The 27,656-nt window shown below is 42.3% G+C and overlaps 1 protein-coding gene across 2 annotated transcripts in view; it reads left to right on the top strand.

Moving 5' to 3' along the window:
* The first annotated feature begins 17,584 nt into the window (after positions 1-17,584).
* kirrel3a (kirre like nephrin family adhesion molecule 3a) overlaps positions 17,585-27,656 on the top strand; it is a 693,875-nt gene continuing 683,803 nt past the window's right edge. For both annotated transcript variants that reach the window (XM_059957202.1, XM_059957203.1), the window contains exon 1: positions 17,585-17,757. In XM_059957202.1, the coding sequence (XP_059813185.1) occupies positions 17,712-17,757 (46 nt within the window). In that variant the 5' untranslated portion in view covers positions 17,585-17,711. The remainder of the gene's footprint in view (positions 17,758-27,656) is intronic.

Genomic DNA, 27,656 nt, shown 5'->3' on the forward strand with positions numbered 1-27,656 from the left:
CTAAGAAAAAGATGTGCTGGCATTGGAGAGGGTCCAGGGGAGGTTCACAATGATAATTCCAGGAATAAAAAAGGTTATCATATGAGGAACGTGTGATGACTCTGGGTCTGTACTCACTGGAATTTAGAAGGATGAGGTGGGATCTCAATGAAACCTTTCAAATATTGAAAGGACTAGACAGAGTAGATGTGGAAAGGATGTTTCCCATGATGGGAAAGTCTAGGACAAGAGGGCACAGCCTCAGGATAGAGGGGCGTCCATTTAAAACAGAGATGCAAAGGTACTTCTTTAGCCAGAGGGTGGTGAATTTGTGGAGTTTGTTACCACAGGCATTTGTAGAGGCCAAGTCATTGGGTGTATTTAAGGCAGAGATTGATTGATTCTTGATTGGCCATGACATCAAAGGTTACAGGAAGAAGGCTGGGAAGTGGGGTTGATGAGCAGAAAAAATTATCAGCCATGATTGAACGGTGGAGCAGACTTGATGAGCCAAATGGCCTAATTCTGCTCCTACGTCTTATGGGCTTATGGAAATGAATTTTATAGTGGGGCTCTGAGATTGTCACCCAGAAAAACGTACAGTTGGAAGAACAGCTTTTGTGATCTATTATCGGTTAAGGTTTCTTTGTAATGTTTATAATATGGTGAAGAACTCGTGTCAAACCTTTATACAAAAATTTTAACAAAACCCTTACCTTTCTAAATGTAATATAATTTGTTAAAAAATATAGCATACTGAGGAGATGGAAAACATAGGAACACATCAAGTTATGGGTATGACTGGCCTTCCTAAAGCTAGATAACGTATATCATGAGTAATGGCGGACCACAAAAATATCAAGTCATAAAGACAATTGGTCAAGGATGAAAAATGTGGCATAAATCAGTCAACAATTTGAAAGTTTCATCTTGAGACACAATCATGCACACTCTTTCCTTTCATGAATAATTGCGCAGCAATAGAATTGTGATGGATAGATATTCACTTTTCAAGGCCAAGAGGCTTATTGCTAACCTCAGCATCTCGCACCGCAGCATGACCTTTCCAAATGGTCAGAGTTGTTTGTGACAAAGTCAAACCTCTAACAATGTTCCTTCTTGTTGTACCCAAGAAAGAGTCTTCAGTTCTTAATGTAAGTTGCAAGCAATCATCAGTCTAAAGTTAAAAGGACAGCTTGGAAACTGTGTTACAGCAAGGGTCTGGTTGCTAAGAGATGTGGGTTGCAAAGTGCAGTGACCATGAGACATCCTGGTCTATATCAGCTAAATGTAAGACAATGGGGTTATGTTAATTGGCCTGCAGCATACCAGGCAACCAGAGCAGACTGATGTTGTCACTTAGCACATGATCACAGGTATAGCTAGTCAATCAATAGTTGGGATAATCGTGTATTTATAGGGTCATCCCTCATGGCATTAATTTTGGGTGTCTGGGATCTCTGCTCCCGGAAACTTTTAGACTATCTATGTGAATTACTTTGTCCCAGCAAAGGTATCTAAAAAAAATCGTATGCAGATAATGTCAACTTGTAGCAAAACAGTATAAATTCTGTAGGGATTGTTAGGAATGACAAAAGAGAATGATTGAAAGATGAGGTGACAGAAAGTAAAACTAGAAATTATTCCTCAACTGTTTCTGTGATGGGTGATTTGTTTGTTGTATTCTTTTTGTACACATTTTTGGAAATATTTTGGAATTTGGAAATTTGTATCAATCAGAAATTCTAAGTGAGTTAAACACTTGATAAGAACTATTTTTTAATGTAAATATGTGTCATTAAAGTAAAATAAACTGTGTTTAGACTACTTCATTTGCCGGAAGTATCTCCTCCTTTGTAGGGAAGGAGGACCCACTACTCAATTAGTGGATATTGGCAGCTAGATCTCACTGCAGAGACTAGACAGGGAAGTAAGCTAGTCTTTGAACAGAAGGTGGATACAGAATGACCTCCCTATAGTGAAGATACCCATTCATGTCTACAGTATATCAGATAGGACCTAAAGTCTTCTTTTGAGTTTACGGCTTTGCAGACGGGGAACCCCAATGGTATCATAGAATCAGTGAGAATGGAGATAGTGTGTGGCCTATGGGAGAATTGTCCCAAAAGCATTTTGTTGCACCTTGCCTTCTTATTCTTTTTCCTCTGTTTCAAGGTTCTCAAAGATATTGGAATTAACTAAAAGATAGAACTTGAGCAACAGGTTTAAACCCATATAGAAATGAAGATGGGTTACAGCTTTCTGGTTTAAGTGGCAGAGCTCAGTTCCAATCTAGCTTGCTTTGATAGAAGACGGAACCTGGGTTTTTGGTGAGTGCAGTGAGGTAAAAAAAAGTACTGGCTTGCTATTTCTGCTTGGTAAGTTTATCTAATAAGTGGTTGTATGATAGGACACCACAGATCCATGGAATATATATCCTTTGTGGGAACCGAAGGTACTCTCTGTGCCCTGGCCAACCATACTGTAGGTACTGGAAATATTGTCTACTGGATGAGTTTCAGCTCTGGTTTGGAGCTGAAACAACAGCTGATTTCATTGCTGTCCATATATGAGGCTGTCATGGGCAGTATGCTTCAGGAGGTGGTTTCCCACAGCTAACGACTCTGTAGGGTGACTGCCAGAGAGACAATAAAGAACAGGAAGGTTGTTCAGGAGGACATCTTGTTCTTTAACCAACATTTTAGATTCTGATGGGGGAGAAGTTTCCCTGATGAGAACAACCAAAATCATGGCCATAGCACCGTGTGTATCTCAGGGACAGAGGATACCAGTCAAGAGAACAAAGGTAACATTGTTTTTACAGTAAGGGAAGCTCTGAGGGGCTTTTGTAGTTGCAGATGAGATTCCAGGACACTTCAATGAAAATTGTGGAACATATAAGCTCATGATGTTGGAACTAAAAAGAATAGAACAACACACACGAAATGCCGGATGAACTCAGCAGGTCCTGCTGAGTTCCTCCAGCACTTTGTTTGTGTTGATCTGGATTTCCAGCATCTGCAGAATCTCTTGTGAACATGATTAGAAGGGTAGATAGAAGGAGGAAACAAGGAATGGGCATTAATGGGTCCTTTGCTAGACGGTAAACTTTAATAACATGAGGATCAGTGCTGAAGCTTTTTCACAGTATATATAACAACTTGGCTGAAGGCACTTATGGCATGATTGTTAAATATGCTGATGATGTGAAAAATAACAGGAAAGTTAGGTTTGAAGTGGATATAAAGAAGTTGCAAAAGAAAATAGATAGGTTGAATGAGCAGAGATCTGGCAAATTGAGTAAAAATTAGAAAAATGCAATATTATTATTTTTACAGGAAAAATTAAGAAGAAGCATGTCTCAATAGGGAGAGATTTCAGTGCCCTGAGATCTCTTGTGCATAATTTGCAAATAGAGATTCCGCAGGTTCAGCAAGTAATTAGAACAAATTTTAGGATGTTACGGGTTGTTGCAGGAGGAATTGATACAAAAGTTGAAAGGTTATGAGTTAATTTATATAGCATACTTGTGGGACTAGATCTGGAGTACTGTGTATGGTGTCTCTTTAGTTAAGAATATTAACGCATTAAAAGTCATTCAGAGAAGGTTTACAAGACATTCTTGCCATGGGTGGACTGTATTATTAGAAAAGATTGCACAGGAAAGGTTTATATCTGCTGAACTTTAGAAAAGTAATTGGACACTTAAATGAACCAAAATCCTGAGGGTTCTTGACTTGATGAATCTGGAAAATATGTTACCTCTTGAGGGAGAATCCAGAACTAGCGAATGTATTAAAAATAATGGGTCACTTAGCAGGTCAGGCAGAATCTGTGGAAAAAGTAACAGTGTTAATAGCTATGATTGCAGATCTGGCTGAAAAACTGAGAACTTTAGTTAGTTTTCAGCTGTAGAGAGAGTGGGAGCAGATGGTTATGACAAAGAGAACATCTCTTATAGAACGATGCCAGGATTTAATGTGATGATATACTATTTATAGGTAAATAAATGAATGAGGGAAGTTATAGAGAGAGGAAACAAAGATATATGTAAAAATTCTGAAATACAGGTCAGGACTGCCCAGCAGATTGGACAGTGTCAGTGGAGAGAGAAAATCTAAATTAGTATTTCAGATTGGTAAACTTACGGTGGAATTGGCCAGAGAAAAGAAATTACCTGAAATTGCAGAATTCAGCATGGGACTTATAAGGCCACACAGAAGATGAAGTTCAAATTTATGTTGAACTTTGTTGGGACTGTGCAGAAAGTCACAGACAGGTAAGTCAAAGTGGGAAGGAGGTAGATAATTATAGTTACATCTTGATTTTTTATGTTTCCAATGCTGACGAAGAGTCATCAACTTAAAGCAGTAATTCTTTCTCTCTCTACAGATGCTGCCTTGCTGAGTGTGTCAAAGTTCAATTTCAAGTTTATTGTCATCTGACTGCACATATATACAACCAACCGAAACCGGACCATAGTGCACCCACAAAGCATATATCACACACAGCTCTTAAAACAAAATATTACCATAAGTAAGTTAATAAAATGTAATCAGCCATGTTGTGCACAGCACAGGTAAGCAGTAAACAGTACAATAAACGGTGCGCTGACCTTGCGACGAGACCTCGGTGGTGGCAGGGTATTTATTAGTCTCACAGCCTGAGGCAAGAAACTGTTACCCAGCTGGCAGTCCTAGTCCTGATGCTCCTGTACCTCCTCCCTGATGGTAGTGGGTCAAACAGATTGTGTGATGGGTGCTAGGGATCCTCAACAATTTTACAGGCCCTTCTTATACAGTGTTCACGGTAAATGTCACAAATAAGGGGGTGATTCTCTCGGTGGTTTTTACTATCTTCTGCAAAGTCTCATGGTCTGGTTCCAGCATCCTCTAGTTTTGTTTCAAATTTCATCATCTGCATTCTTTTTTATTACTTTCATAATGAATGTGTTGCCCATTAAGAGAAAGAGGAGGAGGAAGTTTTTCTCTCAGAAGTTCATGAATCTTTGGAATTCTCTTCCACAAAGGTTATTGGAAGTAGAGTCCTTGTATACTTTGAAGGCAGGAGTACTTAATTTGCAGTAAACAAAGAGTGAAAAGATAGTGGAGGATTCATTGGATCAGTATAAGGGGGTCAAACAGCTACTCCTGCCTCTAAGTTGTATGTAATTTCTCAACTGAAAAACAAAAAGGACCAACTACACTGTTGAGAATGTACAATAGACCAAGCAATCTGATAGAAAAGGAAAAGCAGATTTATCAGCAAGCTTCTGATTTTGTTTATATCCATTCATTTTTTGGGATTTGGGAGTTACAAGCAAGACCACTCCCAATTGTCTCTCAGATAGTGGTACCAAGCCACTGCTTTGAATCACCGCAGTCCTCCTGGTATCAACACAATGCTGTTAAGAAGGAACTTCCTGGATTTTGAAAAACAGAACTGAAGAAACAGTGATATGCTTCCAAGTCAGAATTACTTTCATTGGAAGGTACTACACAAGCATGGCGTCTTCATGCCCAATCATACATAACAACCTTAGTTCTGAGCTTATGATGAAAGGAAAGTCATTGAAGAAGATGGCTAAGTCTCAGACACTAACCCATAGAAGTCCTATAGAAGTCTATGCTGAGATGATAGGCTTCAAATAAGCACTACTTTTGTACAACACCAGCCAATAGAATCTTATCCATTTCATGTCCATTGATGTTTGATTCCACACTTGGTGACATCCTACCTTGATGTTGAGGGTGATCACTCTCACATCATCTCTTGAATTCAGCTGTTTGGCGGATGTGTGGGAAAGGCTGTGATGAGGTCTGGAGTCAAGTGATCCTGGTGAAATCCTAAATGTTCCAATAGTGAAATCTCCACTACCTTTTCACCATTTGACAGCTCTGTCAATGATACTTAGCTGAGAGTGGACTAGACAGTGGTCATTAGTAGGATTGGATTTGTCCTGCTGTTTATGGACAAGACACATCTGGGAAAATTCCCACATCGTTGGGGAGATGCCAATATTGCTTGGTTATACCAGACAGTTTATTAGTCATGTAGTTCAACCGAATGTTGAACAGACAAGGTAGGGTGGATGTGGAGAAGATGTTTCCATGATGGTGGTATCCAGAACTAAAGGGCACAGCCTCAAAATTGAGGGGAGACCCTTTTGAACGGAGATAAGGAGGAATTTCTTTTAGCCAGAGAGTAGTAAATCAGTGGAATGCTCTGTCACAGACTGCAGCGGAGGCCAGGCTCGTGCATATTTAAGGCACAAGTTGATAGTTTCCTGATCAGTCAGGGCATCAAAGGATATGGCAAGAAGGCAGGTGTATGGGGTTGAGTGGGATCCAGGATCAACCATGATGGAATGGCGGAGCAGATTCGATGGGCTAAGTGACCTAATTCTGCTCCCGTGTCTTATGGTCTTACAGTCTTCAACAACTACAGAAAACCAAACCAGGGTTGCAATAATGAAAGATTCCCATTATCTAAACATTAACAGGAAAACAGTCAGTGGAGAAGGCATAGAGAGCACAGTATTTTAAAAAGGCATGTAGCATGCCCAATAAGATGACAGATGAAGGAGGAATTTTTGGGGGGACCTGAAGTCAGGCATCTGGACGGAGTATCAATGAGGAAGCATCTTTGTGGAAGTGATCGGTATTCAATTACGTTTCATATAGTTTTGAATGACAGAATAGAAATAAAGATTCTAATCCCGGTTAGAGCCAAGTTTACAAGACTATGGAACAATTCAGCAAAAGTGGACAGGAAACAGTTACTTGAAGGAAAAGCAAAGCAAAGAGAAATGTGCGAAAACAAAGGTTCAAAGGAATCGGTGAATATGTCTCCACATGTCTTGAGATCATTACATGAAAAGGTTCTGGGGCAAAATAAAGCAAATATGAGATACTGAGAGCTTACTACAGCAGAAAGCCTTGAAGAGGACATAAAGAACAGAAATGAAGGAATAGGAGAAATTAAGAAAACAATGAGAAAGTATGAAAGAACACCAGCAAAAAAAAAGCAAAAAAAAAAATCCAAAGATGTCTCAATACTGACAGAGCAAGTTGATAACTGAAGAGGACCAAAATGGAAACTTAAGTGTGGAGACAAAGGATGTGGACAAATTGTTACATGAATGCTTTCAACTATCTTTACAAAGAGGTTCACTATCCCAAAGCTGTCATTGAGAAAGATGAGTGTGAAACACTCAATGGAATAAACAGAGTAAAAAAACGAAGCATTGACAAGTTTATCATCTTTTATGAAGAGAAGTAAAGGTCAGACATTCAACACACATATAATGCTGGAGGAAATCAGCAGGCCAGGCAGCACCTATGATAAAGAGTACAGTCGACGTTTTGGGCCGAGATCCTTCAGCAGTCCTGGACCTTTCCAGCATCTGCAGATTTCCTCTTGTTTTTGAAGGTCAGACATTCAATGACTTTTGACTGCTCTGCCATTTATTAAGAGTACGGTTGATCATCCATTTCAGCACCACTTCTCTATATGGACCCCATATTCACAGATTGCCTGAATAATTAAACATATGTTGATCCCCATCTCAAACATAATTAGTGACTGAGCCTTTAAATACCCCTTGGGTAGAGAATTTAAAAGATGCACCACCCTTTCTGCCAGATGTATCTTCCAAATTCTGTGCTGAATGTGTCAGCCCTTAGTTTGAACTGTGAGTCCTAGTTCTTGATCCCCCATCCAGAGGAAATATTATCTCTGTATCTACTCTTCCAATGAGGTCACCATTCATTCTTTTAAATTCAAAGTGGTACTGACCGAGTCTGATGAGTCTTTATTTGTATGACTACCCTGCCATCCCAGGAATAAATCTGGAGTATTTTTGCTGCACTCCTCCATTATAAGTACCTCCTTCTTTAGATAGGGAGACAAGGATCTCTACAGACGATTCTCAATGCTATCCTGCGAAAGCCTCAAAGCTCGGTTGCTGTTCTGGCAAGTTAACCTTAAGTGATTTTTGTGAAGTTCCACCAGGTCCCTCTGCTCAGTACAAACTCATGCCATTTAAAATCTAAAATAAATTACAGATATATTAAGATCAAAGGAATAAAAAGAGACAAAACTGGTCCTCTTGAAGATCAGTGTGGTCACCTATGCATGGAGTCAAAAGAGATGGGGAAGATCTTAAATAGATATTTTTGTGTCTGTACTTACTTGAGAAGCAGTGTGAGGTCACGGACTGTATAGGCATTACAGAGGGTGAGGTGTTGTTGTCTTGAGGAAAATTAGGGTGGATAAATTCCCAGAATTTGACAAGGTGTCCTCTTAGACCTCGTGGGAGACTAATACAGATATTGTAGGAACCCGAGCAGAAATATTCAAAACATCCTCAGCCACATGTGAGGTGTTGGAGGATCGTAGAATAGCTAATGTTGTTCCCATTGTTTATGAAAGGCTCTTACAATAAGCCAGGACAGTGAGCTTGACATCAGTAGTGAGTAAGTTATTGAAAGGTGTTTTAAGGGACCAGATATATAAGTATTTGTAAAGACAGGGATAGATAAGGGATAGTCAACATGGCTTTATGCATGGTAGGTCATATCTAACCAATCTTACAGAGTTTTTAAAGGAGGTTACCAGGAAAGTTGATGAAAGGAAGGCAATAGATGTTGTCTACATGGACTTCAGCAAGGCCTTTGGCAAGTCCCGCAAGGGAGGCTGGACAAGAAGGTTCAGTCACTTGGCATTCAAGATGAGGTAGTAAATTAGATTAGACATTGGCTTTGCGGGAGAAATTAGAGAGTGGTAGGAGATGTTTTCCCCTCAGTCTGGAAGACTGTGACTAGTGGTGTGCCATAGGGATTGGTACTGGGACCATTGTTGCTTGTCATCTAAGTGAATGATCTGGATGATAATATGGTAAATTGGATCAGCAAATTTGTGGACAACTCCAAGGATTGGGGTGTAGTAGACAGCAAGGAAGACAATCAAAACTTGTAGCGGGATCTGGAGCAGCTGGAAAAATGGGTTGAAAAATGGCAGGTGGAATTTAAAGACTTGAGGACCTGAATTATAGGGAAATGTTGGATAGGTTACAACTTTGTTCCCTGAAGCGTAGGAGAAGGAGGGGAGACTTGATAGAGGTATACAACATTATGAGGAGTATAGATAGGGCGAGGCTAGAACAATGGATCACGGGTTCAGGGTAAAATGTGAAATGCTTGGGGGGGGGAAGTCTTCACTCGCGAGGATGGTGAAAGTGTACAACAATCTGCCAGCGGAAGCTGTGGATGTGGGTTTGATTGCGACATTTAAGAGAAGTTTCGATGAGGACAGTACATGGAGAGGAGGGGTATGGAGAACTATGGTCCAGAGGTGCAGGTTGATGGGGCTAGGCGAAATAATAGCTTGGCATGGACTAGTTGAGCCAAAAGGCCTGTTTCTCTGCTATGACTCCCTGCCTCTATAGAAAAAACTCATAATTCCTATTTTTTCCATGTTCCATCTCCTTGCATTTGCCCATTCATTTAACCTCTATTAATCCCCCTGAAACAGTCCTACAACAACACAGGCCATACTGTCATCCAGCTTTATATCATTAATAGATTGGAATCATTGTGTCTGATCTGCTCATCCAAATCATTGTTATAGATTGTAAACAGCTGGGCCTTGGCACTGATCCACTTGTCACAAATTCCCATCTAAAACTTGACCCATTCACCTAAAGTCCTAAAAAAATAGCAGATGTAGCAATTCAAACCCTTAACCTTGCTCGACCACTTACAACCATTCAGCACAATCATGGCCAATCTGCTTTATCACCTTTTTACCTACAATTTCTATATATCCCTTGATTCCTCTCATAGCCAGAAATCTATCAACCTCCCTTTGAATGCAATCAATGACTCTCTTACAGGCAGAGATTTGTGATATTTGAGCAAGTAAATCTAAATTTCAATAATAAATAGCCTATGCCTTATTTTGACCCCTTGCTCTGGAATGAAAATATTTTCCTCATAGCTACTCTGTCAAACCTTGTCAGAATTTTGAATTGAGTCCTAGTTTAAATATTTCCTCACTTGGTTCATCCACCCTCCCGGGAACCAGAGTAGTGAATCTTCACTGAGCTTCCTACATGGCACATATATCCTTTTTAGACAATACACAATAGACAATAGGTGCAGGAGTAGGCCATTCGGCCCTTTGAGCCAGCACCGCCATTCTATGTGATTATGGCTGATCATCCACAATCAGTACCCCGTTCCTGCCTTCTCCCCATATCCCTTGACTCCGCTATCTTTAAGAGTTCTAACTTCTTTCTTGAAAGCATCCAGAGAATTGGCCTCCACTGCCTTCTGAGGCAGAGCATTCTATTTTAAGTAAAGAGACCAAGATTGTTAACAGTGATGTCTCCAAGGTCCTTAAACTATAATCTAATCTACATATACCCTTGTACTCAAATCCTCTTGTAATAAAGGCTACTTGCCTTCAAAGTTGCCTTCTGCATGTTAGATATCAGTGACTTCTTTGCCATTAGTCATTCGAGCAGAATTAGGCCATTCAGCCCATTGAGTCTGCTCCGGCATTCCATCATGGCTGATTTATTATCCTGCCTTCTCTCTGTAAACTTTGACACCCTTACTAATCAAGAACCTATCAACCTTCGCTTTAAATATACACAAAGAATTGGCCTTCATGGCCATCTGTGGCAACAAATCCACTGATTCACCACCCTCTGACTGAAGAAATTCCTCCTCATCTTTGTTCTAAACAGATATTTTTCTATTCTGAGGCAGTGCTCTCTGGTCCTAGAGTCCACCACTACAAGAAACAAGGACATCCACATCCCTGAATAACATTTTCTAAAATTTTCAAAATTCATAATTTTCAGCATTTCTGTGTTTTACTTCAATATACCCAGCATGTTTTTTCCTCTACTGCTTATTACAATTTTCTTTTCTCCCAGCCAAAAAGCCTTCCACCCATTCCTATGTATTATTCTCATTACTAAACATTCCAATTCTGTTTTATAGTCTCTTGTGCAGTACACTATCAAGAGCTTTCTGAAACTTTAAATATATGACATCAAATGATTCACCCATATCTAAGCATCTATGGAGGGGGATAAATATTTGACCCTTCACCAGGGCAGGAGCCAGAATACAAAGGTCGGTGAGGAGAAGGGAAGGAGCAGAAGCTGACAGGTGATAGATGAGGGAGGCGGTGGGTATGTGGAGAGGTGGGAATGAAGCAAGAAGCTGGGAGGTGATACATGGAAAAGGTAAAGGGCTGAAGAAGCAGGATTCTGATAAGAGAGGAGAGTGTACCATGGGAGAAAGGGAAGGAAGAAGGGTACTAGAGGGAGGAGAGAAGGGGTAAGAGGGAAGTCATAATGGGGAATGGAAAAAGAGAACAAGGGGAAGGAGAAATTACCAGAAGTTGGAGAAATTGATGTTCATGCCATCAGGTCCTCAGTATTATTTATTTACTTTTTTATTATTTACACAATTTGCCTTACTTTGCATGTTGGTTATTTGCCAGTCTTTATTTATATATGCACAAAATGCTGGAAGAAATCAGCAGGTTGGGCAGCATCTATGGAAATGAATAAAGAGTTGATATTTCAGGACGAGTCCCTTCTTCTTAGCCTGAAACATCGACTGTTTATTCATTTCCATAGATGCTGCCTGGCCTGCTGAGTTCTTCCAGCATTTTGTGTGTGTTGCTCTGGATTTCCAGCATCTGCAGACTTTCTCATTACATTTTACTTAGAGCCAGATGTTCATCTTTGTTAAAACCCTTTTCCTCTAGTTTTACTCCTCCCATCCTGCGCATGGACTGTTTGAACTGCTTCCGTCTGGTAGGCGCTTCAGATCCCTCCAGACTAACACTAATAGGCACTGGAGAAGTTTTTTCCCTACTGCGGTCACTTTGCTGAACAGTTAACTGCCGGTTAACTGTCGGCTAACTATTACTTGGATTGCACTACTTGTGCGTATAATCTATATTTTCATTTATATTTATCATATGTTATGAGCAGAGAGACAACATCTGCCGGAAGTAAATTCCTTGTATGTGCACAGGTACTTGGCGATTAAAGTCTGATTCTGATTCTGATAAACAGTTGTACCTGTGAATTGATTCTTTGCAAGTTGGTCATCGCTGATATCATATCTTTAAGTTTTGTTCCTAAGCCACCATACCAGCCCAATGCCTCCTGCATGCATTATTAGTGGATCTAAAACAATGGTTTCACATTGAATTAAACCACTTTCAATCTCTATCACATTTTCAGCACTATTTTCAAAAGCCCTAAAAGTCCCAAATCCTCAATTAACCCTTTCCCATTACATAATAGTACAAGACAATAGAATTCTCAGGTCAGAACTCTGCATTTCCCATTGCATTACATCATCAGACCAGCACTGATTATTGCGTCCGTGTGATATTTGAATGAGCCAAGGTAAAATGTTAATCAGCATGCAAAATATTTACCTAATGAGTACATAATCAAAGAAATAATACAAGAAGCTTGAAAGTTGGGAACCCACAAGAACACAAGGAAGCAGGTGGAAAGAGAGGCCAGCTGACCCCTCAATATGATCATAGTTGATATGCATCAGGCCTCATTTCTTTTCCAGATACAGGAGATAAGCAACACACAAGAAATGCTGGAGGAACCCAGTAGGTCAGGCAGCATCTACAGAGGGGAATAAACCATCGATATTTCGAGCTAGGACCCTTCATCAGGAATGGAAAAGGAAGGAGGCAGAGATCAGCATATGATGATGGGAGGAGGAGGATGAGTACAAGCTGGCAGGTGATGGGTGAAACCAGGAGAGGGGGAAGGAGGTTGGGTGGGGGCAGGGGATGAAATAAGAAGCTCGGAGGTGGTAGGTGGAACAGGTAAGAAGGGCTGAAGAAGAAGGAGTCTGATCGGACAGAACAGTGGATAATGGAAGGAAAAGAAGAAGAGAGGAACTGGAGGGAAGTGATGAGGGTGGGGGATGAGAAGTCAATCAGGATGTGGAATGGAAAAAAAAGAGAGAAGAAAGGTGTGGGTAGGGGTGGGAGACAGAGGGGAGGGATTACCAGGGTTTAGAGAAAATCCTTTTCTGCTTCAGTTCCACATAGCCCTTAATTCCCTAAACTTTCAAAGGACCAGGATGTTCATGGAGGAGCCCATGGTTAGCTTACGGTTGATCCAATATGGTACAAAACGAGTGGGAGGAAATACAATACTAAATTTCAAAGAAGAATTGGAGGGAAAACATTCAGTAAAAAGCAAGAGGAACTGGACTCATTGGATAACTCCTAATTTTGTTACAGCCACCATTGGATGAATGGCCTAATTCCATGATGCCTGCTTTCAGTCTGCAAGTGCCATGTGGACCTTTTAACATTCTTGTTTTCCAAGGAATTTAATAAATGTGATGTTATGCAACTGAAATTCATCAGAAATTGTTTAGATGACTTATTTAGCAGACCTTATCATCAAAAAAAAGACAAAAATCTGAGGAATGTGATATGATTTATATTCCTTTATTCCTGGGCATATTTTTATGGCTTTTTCAGTGCTGTTACTGTATTTGTCCTTCCCCAACACAATGGTAATCCTTCTCCAACCAAGCACTAATTGACTCAGAAGAGCATAAAAGCTTATAAAGAAAACATTACACTGAGGAGGTCAACCACCTAAAGTCTGAATTTCTCGTCAATCATCTAGGAAGAAAATGTTCTTAGTCCGCTAAGCTCTTTTTTGCTTTTGGTAACTGTTTACAAGTTTAGTTAGAAATATTTTGAATTATAAGTTCTAAAGGGCTTGTGAGTGCCCCCGTGAATGTTATGGTCGTTTCTAAGGATGGACATTAAGAAATGGGTTTCCCTCAGATTTCATGCTGCAATCTCCTCCTCAAGAGAGACAAACAAGCAAATAGACTGACTGGTCGTGGACAGGTTATATGGTTTAGTAAGTAACTCTGCAGAAATATCAAGGCAAATAGGTTGAATGTCAGATAATAGACAGTAGGGTAGATCCAGCCTGTAAATTCAGCAGTATTGATATGAAGAGCAGAAGGGCAGGACAAATGATTAGGAGCAACTCACTGGACAGGTGACAGTAATGACATCTAGTGGAGAAATAATTATTGATTGATTCAGCTCTGGTTTCTAATCTCAACATAGCATTGTTTACTGTGCCACTCTCATCACGGTCAGTGTGGTCTCTTTGGGCCAAAGGGCCTGTATCTGTGCTCTATTGCTCTGTGACTCTATTACTCAGATGTTTCTGGTGTTTTCATGGAAATCCTGCGGAGCTGACAGTGACTGTAGCAGATGGCAGTATAGATTATTGAGCAGATGGCTGCAGAGGGGAAAAATCCACAGCTTGACCACTGAGGTTTCCCCAGCCTCAGCTGGCCCAGATCTTTGATGTATAAGGTGTTGAAATGCTTAGCTCACGCCAATACTCTTCCACATTATTAAAACATATGAGTGACCCTAGGTACTAAATCATGAGTAAGGCTTTTTATTCACACTGTGTACACAGCATATATATGAGGTTAGGGCTCTGGTGCATATAAGAACAAAGTGTTTGTAACTTGGGATTTTTTTTCTCTCTGCCCAAGTGTTTCAAAACACAGCTTTGCACATGTGCAATTTGAGACTGTCAGTGTACAGTATAAGGTCAATTTAATGTATCATCTGTCTCAGTCTGGTTGTAGTCCAGGCAGCATCCATGATTTTCATTCATTGGCGTCCTGTGGGATTGGGGTGCCTCTGCATCGGGTTTCTTAGCTCTGTGATCAGTTATCTGCTCGGTTTAGATTGAGTCTAAATCCCTCACTGGATTGGATGTGGTATATGCTGGTTTGAATATCGCTTTGCTGACTCTGTGAAATTGTTATATGAATATAATACTGGATGCAATAAAGGCCTAAACATGATTTACTTGTCAATTACATGCTATTCCTGCTACTTTTTATCAATCATCAGACCAAATCCAGCAGAACATCAACATTAACAAGTTTATTATCATTTTTAAAAATCTGTTATCTTCTCTTCTTCCAGCCAAAGTGAATAACATCATACTTCTTCACATGATATTCCACCTGTCATTTATGTCTGCTCCCGTATTTATCCTTTGTCCTTTGACAGATCCTGTACCCTCTTCACGTGTCACTCTTCCACCCAGCTTTTTTACATTTAGCCAACTTGGATACATTACACTCAACCTTTTTATCTAAGTCATTAACTTTAATTCAATACAGCTGCAATCCCTGGGTTAATCACTCTAGCATGTCCCTAGAAAGCATCTCAAATCTGAAAATGTCATATTTATTTCTTTAACCCTTCTGCAATCCATGTTAATCCATTACCTAAACCCTATGAGGCTTTATGTAACAATGTTTCATTTGGCACCTAATCAAATGCCTTTGCAAAATTCACACTACACATTCACTGGGTGTAATTTATGCACCTTGCTAGACCTACAAAAAAGCCCAATTAGATTTGTCAAACATGATTTCCCTTTTATAAGATCATGTTGATTCTGCCTAACCATGTTATCGTTTTCCAGCTGTTTCTCCATTATTTCCTTATTAATAGATTTCAGCAATTTCCCAACAACCAACATCAGGCCTTGGATTCCTGATTATCTCTGTTCCGCCTTTCTCGATGGACATGATTTGGTATCTTCCAATCTACAAGGATCATTTCAGAATCTATGAACTATTAGAAAATCACAATGCAACACTTCCACTCTGTCTGCAGGCATTATTTTTTGGAATCTGTGGAGCTGTGCACCACTTCCAGTGTACAGGTTGATTTTTATCATTCACTAAATAATAATTACTTTAATATAATCAAACATAATGGCCCCTTGGTACCTCATTACTTCTGCAGATTTGGTGTATTTTACCACAATACATAATATTTCCCTATTCCCCATTACAATTCCTCTTGCCATAGCTGCTAAGGAACACATTTTAATTAATATTTGTACACTTTTGTTGAAGCTCATGCATCTATTTTCGTCATCTTTGCAGGTATATTTTATATAAGTTTACTTTGTCGAATTTCCACATGTAGAATGAGTTTTAGGAATTTTGTGATGAGTTACCTTGACAAATGTGTTAATAGTTGCCTTCTGCTGATGGGATCAAGCTGTGCTCAGCCTCTCTCCAGAGTGGATCTGGTTGTGCTTTATGGGCTGAATATGCTAAGGTGTTTATCGCACAAAGTTGGGCTCAGTCAATTTGTATTAGATGAGTGTTTTGATTACCCTTGGTGGGTAGTGTAAATCAGATAACCCAGAGTTATCCTTGCTAGCTCTGTTGTCCTTTGCTGAATCTATTGGGCTGTGATGAGGAATAGTTGTGTGTGTGTGTAGGTCTGCCCTGGCCTGGGTTTCGACATGGCACTAAACCAGTTGCAGGGCCAATAACTTGTCTTTCCCTACTCTGAGGAGCAGCTGGAACTAGTGTTTATCTTCTCTTGCATATTGACTTTGCCAAGTTTTTAGGTTGAGATGTGCTTCCCCATGTTGGGCTCTGGATGGGTGTAAATACATAATTAATCTCTGCTAAATTTGGGGGTGCAAAGGGAGCCCTGCATCAGTTATAGATAAGTTGCTGGCCTTGTTAACATCTGCAGCATTTATATGTGTAGCTATTCATTGTCCCTTGAACATGGATGTTGATTGGAAATGTAGATTATTTGTAGCACTGCCTTCTTTAAGGGATAGTTGAGGGGACAGGTTTAGGGTTAAGGGCTCATTGATGAGGCCAGCATTGATTGTCTACTCCTAATTGTCCAATCTGAATTTAAATTTTGACAGGTGTTGTGTGGTATTTGAACTCCGGAACCCTGGATTTTTAGCCTGGGCCTCTGAATCACAAGTCCAGTGATTCAACGATAGCAGCTCTAGTGCTGTGTTTTCATGGTCATGCTGTCTTCGGGGGTGTTGTGACACCTCTGGGGTATTCCATTCCATTGAAGTTTATGGAGTACAGGCTGCTCTGCACTGAGGGTGTGACTCTGTTCTCGGTTTGTTGCCCTCTGGGTTGTAGTCCTGTCTTGAGTGAATCAGCATTATTGTCCAATGTGTATTGACAGGGTGTGTTGTCCTCTCCTAGGTACCCTTTACCAGGGTGTTTGTGTTGCCCCAAGGCAGGAAATACCCTATAGTGGGATATTGGCTCCATTGGAGCTGTTTTATTGCTCCAATGCTCTGTGGTAGACTTTTGGGTCCATTGCCTTGTAACTAGCTATTGGGTCTTTTACCCTGTGTTGGGGTGTTGACTCTATTGTTCTATATTGAGGTATTGATTTACTGTCCCTATGGTGGGGTATTGGGCTCATAGCTTTGAGGTGGGGCATCTGTGATGAGGTACCAGTCAGTTCTCTGTGACGGGGTAAAGCTCCATTGCCCGGTGCTGGGGTATTGGCCCACTGTCCTGCGCCAGGTGCTGGCGGGGTGAGTGCGGCTGTGGCGAGGACACTGGTCAGCCGTGGACGCTGTGCTGCCTGTTGTTGGGTGCCGGGCTGCCGCTGTGGGCGGAGTTGTTGCCTGTAGAAGCGCTGGATCCGAATGACTCTCAGAGAAGAGCTGGTGCTGAGCGGAGGAAGGAGCGGGACAGCGAAGAGAGAAGCGCGGTAACCAGGGAGCAGCAAGCGCCGAGGGATCAGACAGGGGAAGCTCGGTCCGGTCGCCCTGCAGACAGCGGTGGAGCGGTAACTCCGTACTGCAGGCTATGAACCCCCTGCTCCCGCTGCTGGTCGCTCTGCTCCTCGGGGAAGGTAACAGCCTCCGGTTGGATTTTACATTTTCTTTAATTTTGCTTATTCTCCCTGTCATTGCCTGCAATGCCTGTTTCTCCTGTGATTTCAGCGGATGATTTGCCGTGGCTTATGAGGACTTGTGGCTCTGGTTTTGTACGGTATCGTTCACTTCTTCGCCTGCCCTGCAGACAGGAGCAGGCTGTTACTGTAATGTGTGTGTGTTTGGGGAAGAACGTGTTAGTTTTGTGCTGGCAAGCCTTCTCTTCTGGGTTTGACCCGCTCAGGTGTCTCAGAGGACAAGGCTTGACACTCATTAGCACCGTTTCAGCCTCTCCACATCCTCACAACTTGTCGATTTTACTTTCGGGGTTCCCCGCGAGCAGACTGGGACCTCGAGGAAAAGATGGGAGACGGTTCTGAAATCAAGGTCTGAGTCTCCAGCAGTCAGCGGAGAGTGACTGTTAGCCTGACTACAGCGAACACGGTCTGCATACCAGTTTGTGTACAGAGGATGCAGTTTGCATATCAGGCTGTGTATGCTGTTTGGTGTGTATCATAGTTTGTGTACACTGACTATATATAGTACGTATGGTGTCTGTGTACGCTGGGGTAGTCTGTGTCAGTTTACGTACACTGTATATGGCCTGTATGCCAGCCTCGTGTACAGTGGAGATGGTCGGTATATGCTGGAGTCTGTATAGAATAGAGTGAGTCCGCTGGGGAAGGTAGACTGTACAATGGACAGAGTCTCGGTATACACCGGGTTTTCTACTCGCTGGATTTGGTGTGCGTGTCAGTTTGTGTATACTGGATGTAGTTTGTGTACCATTCTGTTCACCCTGTGTATTATCTGTATATCTACCAGTTACTATTGGGTATGGTGTGTGCGGGAGCTGCATCCGCTGGGGATGGATAATGTATGTGTCTGTGTTCATGCTGGGCTTGGAGCTCAGTCTGAAATGGGTATACACTCGCCTGGGAGTGGTTACTGACACTGTGCGGGGTGTGTGCTGAATGTCAGTCTGTGTACACCGGGCTCGTTCTGGATCAGTGGAGGCGAACGCTGGGCAGTCCGTGTTTCAGTTAATGAACACTGACTGTGCACACTGGAGAGAGTCTGGGTATCGATCCGTGTACATTGGCAGGACCGAGCTATTTACCAACATGCTCCCCTTATGAGTTTCGTATTGGCCGATGTGTCCTCCTTATTACTGTAGCTGGTGACGAGAGAGGGAACTAAGTGAGTGTGTTGGCTTGCGGAGTACAAGTGGTTCCCTCCGTGCGCAGCGAACCAAGTTTGCGCAGAAGAGCGGGCGCTGGAAGAGAGCGCCAACCGGTTCTCCGCCGCGCTGCCTGCGGCTGGATTTCGATGTTCCCGCGGCTCCTTCAGGCATTGTCCCACAGAGTCCCAGAGCAGCAGTGGGAGTGGGGAGAATTGTAATAAATCTCTCGTCCGCGTGGCCAGCTCGTTCACTGACATTTAAAGTGGAGAAAGCGGGGGTGAGAGGCAGCAAATTCCCGAGGGCGGGTAGGACAGCGGCGGGCTTGCCGAGTGATCTGGGACATCCCTACTTCCCGTGTCGGCCACCGTGACGACTGAGAGCTGGTAAATTGCGCTGGGCTGACCGTGCAAAGCTCGGAATGCAGAGGGCCGACGTTACATCTGGTCACACTGTATGTGTCTGTGGTTGGGAGCTGTCCGTGGCTGAAACGGTGCCTACACAAACACACACACGCACACCAGCGCCTTTGGGCTGCAGCCGCCGATCCAGGTCCCTGTTAAGGGAACAGTGAGCGCCGGCTGCCGGGTGCTGGACCCCAGGTGTGTGCCAGCGTGTCTCTCCCGGCTTTTCCACAATAGCGAAGGTCTAACCTGACCACCTGAACAGGTGAGATCACACGGAGCAGTCGGTGGTACTGCGATCCAGTGTACAACAGACCGTGTCCAGCGTTCACAAACTGGTACACAGGCCATGCCCGGTGTATACAGTGTCCAGTTTGCACATACAGTACACAGGTCGTGTCCATCGTACACAGACGGTTATACAGACCATGCCCATGCATAGACTGGGACACAGATCATATCCAATGTATACATACTATGCACAGTGTATGCGCACTGGTACACAGACTGTGTTCAATGTAAGTACATTGCATATTTAGTATACACGGACCAATACATAAACCGTGCCATCTGTATGTCGACAGGAATTGGTACTGGGAGATAGGAATCAATGAGATCTGTGAGGAATCCCGGCACCGGCCTCTGTCAGTGGAGTAGCGGGGGTGTGAGACTCGGCGGCGAGGCTAACAGTGCCTCTCCCGTTCACTGTAGCCGCTCCTACCGCCCGAGAGAGAGGAATTTCCCGTTACACTATGCACCAACTCCAGCGCTCTGGGGCCGCGTTTCGCGGTTGTGGAGTGCGGACAAAGGTTGTTCTTACACCGAGCCCTAACAGGCGGTATATGATGCAGAGTGTGCCGGGAGCAATTCTAATGTTACCTTCGCTCTTCCCGAAAGCGATGGACACCGGTACAGCAACACTTGGTGTTCGTCCGCACTAAGTCAGGTAGTTGTTTACGGGGAGGGAACCCGAGAGCACAGCAAGGAGGCTATTTGACTGTGCGAGGCAGCCGACCGTATTTTCAACCAATGAACGATCGGCTGGAGGAACCAACAGGTTGAGCAACGTCTGCGGAAGTGACCCTGCAAAAGGACGATGTTGGGGAGAGGCGTATCAATAGGGTGATAGGGGGAAGGGGCAGGGGTGATTGGTGGACCGAGGAGAGGTGGGGGGTAACAGACAGGTGAGAGGAAGTGGTGGAGAAGTGAGGCAGAGGCAGGATTGGCAGAAGTAGACAAACAAAACAAAAAGGCTGATGGAGTGAGGTTGGGGGAGAAAAGGGGTGACAGTAACCCAAGACAGCCCTCACTGTCTCACAGACGTTGTAACCAAAGGCAGTAGAATTCAAGACAACACTCTCCAAAGAGCACCAAAGCTGGTGACATCCAATGACGACCACTGGGGGGGGGGGGGGGTGCATCAGTAGTCATGTCTGGTGAGTGTCTCTCCCCTCTTTCCCCACCCCCCCCCCCCCCGGTTCTATCCACCTTAGCTACTAGGGCGAAGATGGAGACCGAGACTGGCTGGTGGTAAGCAGAAACACAAAGGATACCAGGTTACTGGGTTCTGCTAAGTAAGGAAGGTGATAATGGGACCATCTGTGGTCCACATGCAGGTCTATGGGACTAGGCAGAATAATAGTTTGGCACAGACTAGATGGGCCAAAAGGCCTATTTTTGTGCTGCAGTGCTCTATCGCTCCATGATGTTCAGGGGGAAATGACAGACAGGTGGAACCAAATGGGGGAAGAGGGGTGAGAGATCCAGTGGGTTTAATGTGTGTGTGGTAAGATGTTGCAGTAGGAACTGGTGGAGGGGCTAGGGCACTCCACAGAGCTCAACCAATGATCCGCAGGCCCTGAGTTCACATCTCATCATGAGAGTCTGAGGATCTGTAATTAATTTCCACCAAAGCTGCTGTTTGTTGAGATAATATGGAACAACATGAGCAAAAAGCAAGGCAGGTATAATCAGAGTGTGATTCTTGACCCACACTAATCTATTTGATTCCCCACTACCCTCTGTTCTGTTCCAATGAAACATTCGCTGGACTAAGGTAGGCTTGTGATAGGCAATGGACACAGGCCTTGCCAGCAACACCCAGCTCCTGCAGTCAGTGACCAATATATTTACCCACAGAGATTTCATAAAGATGGAGAGGGGAGGGGAAAAAGGTTTTGAGTGAGTCATTTAACAGATGTGGCTATCTCTGGTAATGCTGGTATTTGTTGTCCATTTGCAGATGCAGATAAGAGTCAACAGCTTCAGAGGGTCTAGAATTACATGTAGGTCAGACTGAGTAAGGATGGCAGGTTTGCCTACTCAAGCATGTTAGTGAACTAGATAAGTTTTTAACAATATTAAAACAATATTCTGGCAACACTCAGAAGGTCATTCAGCATCCGTGGAGAAAGAGCTGATATTTCAGGTCCAGGGTTTTATGCCAAGACTGGGATAAGGGAAAGATCAAGTTTGTTTAACGTAGCTGAGAAGGTGGGTGAAAGAAAGGGATTACCTGTGATAGGGTGAGACTGAAAGAGCTAATGGAGACAATGAGGAATGCATTGTTTTTGTTTGTCAGTGTAAAGCATTGCAAATGATGGTATTATGGGAAAGGCAAAACCCCAGAAACAGAATAATAAAAATGCTGTACTACATTGATGACAGGCAGGAATGGCCTGTTCTGATCTGGACAGAAAGAGTTACCTGAAGTTGTGGAGTTCAAAATTGTGTTCTGAAGGCTGCAACATGCTCAGATAGAAGGTGAGGTGTTGTTGGTCAAACATGTATTGTTATAACAGTGCAGAAGGCCAGATGCAGCAGTCCAGAGTGGAAGAGGGGTGGAGAATTAATGCAGCAGGTCACCGGAAACTCAGCTCACTCCTGTTGAATGAGCATACGCACTCCGCAAAGCCGTCATCCAATGACCAATATATGCAACAGGGAATGGTGCCAACTCCCCTGCTGTTTGTCATATACAGTACTGTACATTATAGGTGGATGATTAGTAAATCTGTGGGTAATACCAAAACTTACAGTATAGTGTGCAGTGAAGAAGGTTGTCTAAGATTACAACTGGATGACTGCATCGCTGCATGGTGTAGAAACTGTGCTACGGTGGAGAGGAAGGTGTTGCAACAAGTAGTTCAAACTGCCCACACACCACCGACACCAGCCTACCCCTACACGGACATATATACAGAAAGGTGCTAGAAAAAGGCCAGCAACATCATGAAGAATCACACCCACCCTGCTTATGGACTGTTTGTCCCAGTCCATGCCAGGGCCATCAGACTCAAAAACAGTTACTTTCCCCCAAGCAGAAAGGCTGATCAACACCTCCACCCACTTAACACCACGAATTTACCATTTCCTGTCAGTCACCTTATGTACGTAAGTCGCCTTATGTGCCTAGTATCACTTTATGGACATACAATCAATCTATGTATATTAGCTATCTTAAGTATTTATATTTATTGGTGTTTTTTGAAATTAATGTGTTCTTTATTTTATTGTGTTTTTTTTCTGCACTGCATCGAATCTGGAGTAACAATTATTTCATTCTCCTTTACACTTGTGTACTGGAAATTAAACAATCTTGAATCTTAGTCCATAAGATCATAAATTTATAAAATACTGGAGCAGAATTTGGCACATCAGCCCATTGAGTCTGCTCTGCCATTTTATTATGGCTGATTTATTATCTTTCTCAACCCCATTCTCCTGCCTTCTCCCTATATCCTTCCACACTCTGACTAATCAAGAATATATTAACCCCTGCTTTAACTACACCCAATGACAAGGCATCCACAGCCGTCTATGGCAATGAATTCCACAGATTCACCACTCCTTAGCTAATTCCTCTTCATCTCTGTTCTAAATCTACATCCCTCTATTCTGAGACTGTGCCCCCTGGTCCTAGACTCACCCACAATAGGAAGCATTCTCTCCAGATCCACTCTGTCTTGGCCTTTCAATATTTGATAGGTTTCAATAAGAACCCCCTTATTCTTCTAAACTCCAGCAAGTACAGGCCCAGAGCCATCAAACACTCTTTGTATTTTAAGCCTTTCATTCCCATAATCATTCTCTTGAACCTCCTCTGGGTTTTCTCCAATGCCAGCACATCTTAGATAAGGGGCCCAAAACTGCTCACAATACTTAAAGTCCAATTTAACTAATGCCTTATAAAGCCTCAGTCTTACATCCTCACTCTTATATTCTCGTCCTCTCGAAATAAATGCAAACATTGCATTTGCCTTCCTTACCACCAACTCATGCTACAAGTTAACCTTCAGGGAAACTTGCACATTGACTCCCTGGTCCCTTTGCACCTCTGATTTTTGTATTTTATTCTTGTTTAGAAAATAGTTTATGCCTTTATTCCTCTACCAAAATGTATGACCATACACTTTCCTACACTATATTCCATCTGCCACTTCTTTGCCCATTCTCTCAAACTGCCCAAGTCCTTCTGCAGATTTCCTGCTTCCTCAGCAATACCTGCTCCTCCACCTGTCTTAGAATTGTCCTCAAACCTGGCCACAAAACCATCTATTCTGTCATCCAAACATTGACGTGTAACGTGAAAAGTAGCGGTCCCAATTCCAACCCCTGCAGAACACCACTAGTGACCGGCAGCCAAACAGTAAAGGCTCCTTTTATTCCCACTCATTGTCTCCTGACAGTCAGCTAACCTTCTGTCCATGCTAATATCTTTCCTGTAATACCATTGGCTTTTATCTTGCTAAGTAGCCTCATGTGCGACGCCTTGTCAAATGCCTTCTTTAAATTCAAGTAACCAATATCCACTGACTCTCTTTTGTCTATCCTGCCTATTATTTCCTCAAAGAATTCCAACAGAGTTGTCAGGCAAGATTTCCCTTGAAGGAAACCATGCTGACTTTGATCTATTCTATCATGCGCCTCCAAGTACCCTGTAGCCTCATCTTTAATAATAGACTCCAAAATTTTGCCAATCACTGAGGTCAAGCTAACTGGTCCATAATTTCCTTTCTTTTGCCTCCCTCCCTTCTTAAAGAGTGGAGTGACATTTGCAATCTTCTAATCCTCTGGAATCATTCCAGAATCTAGCGACCTCTTTCAGAACCCTGGGGTGTAGTCCATCTGGTCCAGATGACTTACTTACCATCAGACCTTTCAGCTTTACAAGCACCTTCTCCTTAGTAATCGCAACTACACTCACTTCTGCCCCCTGACATTCTTGAATTTCATGCATACTGCTAGTGCCTTCTACAGTGAAGGCTGACAGGAAAGCCTGATTATGTTTGTCTGCCAACTCTTTGTCCCCATTACTACTGCTCCAGCATCGTTTTTCACCCGCCTAATATCCACTCTTGCCTCTCCTTTACTCTTTATATATCAGAAAAATACTTGTATCCTCTTTTATATTGTTTACTAGCTCACTTTCATATTTCATCTTTTTCTCCTGGCTTTTTTAGTTGCCTTCTGTTGGTTCTTCAAAGTTTCCCAATCCTCTGATTTCCCTCTAATTTTTGCTCTATTATATTCACTCTCTTTTACTTTTATGCTGTCTTTGACTTCCCTTGTCAGCTACAGTTGCCTCATCCTCCCTTTAGAATACTTCATCTTTGAGACATATCAATGCTGCATCTTCCATAATTCTCCCAGAAACTCCAGCCTTTGTTGTTCTGTTGTCATGCTTGCTAGTGTTCCTTTCCAACTAATTGTGGCCATCTCCTCTCTCATGCCTCTGTATTTCCCTTGACTCCACTGTAATACTGATACATCTGACTTCATATTCTTCCTCTCAAACTGCAGAATGAATTCTAAGATATAATCACTGCCTCCTAACACTTTCTTTAACTTAAAACTCCCTAATCAAATCTGGTTCACTGAAGCTCACTAGGAAAGTGGTGAAGAAATGGCAGATTGAAGTTAATGCATTCAAAGTAATGCATTTTGGGAAGGTAAAGCAGGGTAGGACCTAACCATGAATGGCAGGGAGCTGGGACAGGGACCTGATCATGCACAGGTAGACAGGGTTATATTGTTTGCCATCATCATTTAGAATATTGAGTACAGGAGTTGGGATGCCAAGATGTTGGTGAGAGTACACGTGGAGTTCTGGTTACCATGCTACAGGAACCATGGGGATTCAGCTACAGAAGGTGAAGAAAAGACTTACACGGATATTTGGACAGGTACATGGATAGTAAAGGTTAACAGGGATATGGACTAAACACAGACAAATGGGTCTAGTTTAAGTAGGAAGCTTGATTGACATAGACAATTTGGTCTGAAGGGCCAATCTACTTGGTGTATAATTCTACAATATAACTCTGACCCAATCTATATGTTTGGTTTCTTCAGTGTAGAGATGACCACATTGTGAACACCAAATACAGGACACGGGACTGGAAGAAATGAAAATTAATCATGGGGTCAACTGGAAAGCATTTGGGTCCCTGGATGTTGGGAACGGAAGAGATGAAAGGACAGACGAATCACCTCTTGGATACATGAGAAAGTGCGGGGAGTATTAGGCAGGGATGGAAGAGCGCACTAGGGAATCACAAAGAGAGTAATTCCTTCACAATGCTGAAAGGGGAGGAGAGGGGTGTGTGTTTCTGGTGGCAGAATCTTGTTGGAGCTGTCAGAAGTTGCGAAGGATGATTTGCTGAATGTGAAGGCTGCAGGGAGGAAGGTGCCGACCCGGGCAACTCTGTCCAATAAGTGAGGGGAATGAGAGCAAGAATGCAGGAAATTAGTGACACTTCAGCGGTTTCATAGTTACTGAGATCATTTCTTCAATTTAAAAAAAAATATTCAATTATTTGAACTTAATTTCACCAGCAGTCATGGTGGTATTTAAATAGTCCCAACTCTGGCCGCTGGTCATTAACTTACCCACTGCATCTACTTCAAATGCAGTGAGCAACACAGGTAGACAGCTGCACATGGATGCTCACATGCACACACACATACATACAAGCATAAGGTTGAGATATCTGTAAACAAGCTTTCAAGCTTGATAAGCAAACAAACAGCAAGATGTCTTGCATCGTATATAAATTGTAGTAAATGTTGGGAGAATGGGGAGAGACAAGGTGGAGCTCTCAGATATAGCACAGTTAATGGTGACTATTGCAAAGGGTTTACAGTGGGCTTTCTGTGTGATCTTGGTTGTGTTAACGGTGATGAAAAGGGATGAGGCAGATCAGTGACTGAGTGACCGGATCAAGACTGCAAGATCTCCAACAGCTGCTCTCTTCCTCCAGCAATAATACTTCCTCTAATCCACTAATCCCTGCCTCTAATCCACTAATCCCGGCAATCTGCTTCTCTCAGATTCTCAGTGTCTCATCCCACAGCAGTCTTGCCTTGCCTTGGGCTAAAACTTGCTCCTCAAGAGGATTCCACACTATTTTACATGTCAGTTTGAATTAGTCCAAGACCTCGTAATGAAATATTTATAACTGTCTCATCAGAATCCATACAAATTTTAATCAAATCTTTTGCAATGTTCTATAAAACCGATTTGAGGTATGTCATCCTGAGAATAAAAAAAATAAAACTATGGCATTATAAAACAGCAGAAATATTAAGGACAATTTTGAATTTTAATCAAATCTGTAATGCATGGGCATATTTATTTTCAATGATTCTGAAGTACAAAGAATTCTCTCTGCCCTTTTTTGTCAGAGCTGTCTTGATTTTAATAACCCCTTAAATGTAGTGATTTTATATGGAGTAATGAATAAAAGTTGCTCTGTGTTACTTTATTCCTCTAATCATCTTTGAATAAAACAAAATGCAGTGTGTCAGGGAACATTCAATGCCATTGTATAATGTGAGGTGAATTGAATTCTTGAACAAGATTTTGGAGATTTTTGTTCTAACATTGCTATTTCATTTCCTCCTGCCCTCTCCACACCAATGTAATTTTCCTGGGGCTTCTCACTGGCAGAATGCCACTTTTGCAGTATCATAGCCAGCAGATCTTAAATGATTGGATGATGAGAACTAGTTTGGTATACACAGTAGGCACTTCTTTGCGTTTAGAAAGGTTGGAATGAATGACCTAATCCAGGTGTTTTAAGTGATAAATGGATTCCATGAAAAAAATACAGACAGATCGTTCCTCTACTGGGACCTGATTTTCAATCAGTGTTATAAATTAAACAAAACTAAGACTTTTTTTTCTCCTAATGAGTAAGAGAAATTTGGAATTCCCAACCTGTTCCTGTTCTGTTTGCCAGTAACAGCTTTTTCCAACTCCACTGTTCCAACAAGAGCAATGACTTTCCTC

Source organism: Hypanus sabinus, chromosome X2 (genome assembly GCF_030144855.1).
Source record: "Hypanus sabinus isolate sHypSab1 chromosome X2, sHypSab1.hap1, whole genome shotgun sequence".
NCBI lineage: Eukaryota > Metazoa > Chordata > Chondrichthyes > Myliobatiformes > Dasyatidae > Hypanus > Hypanus sabinus.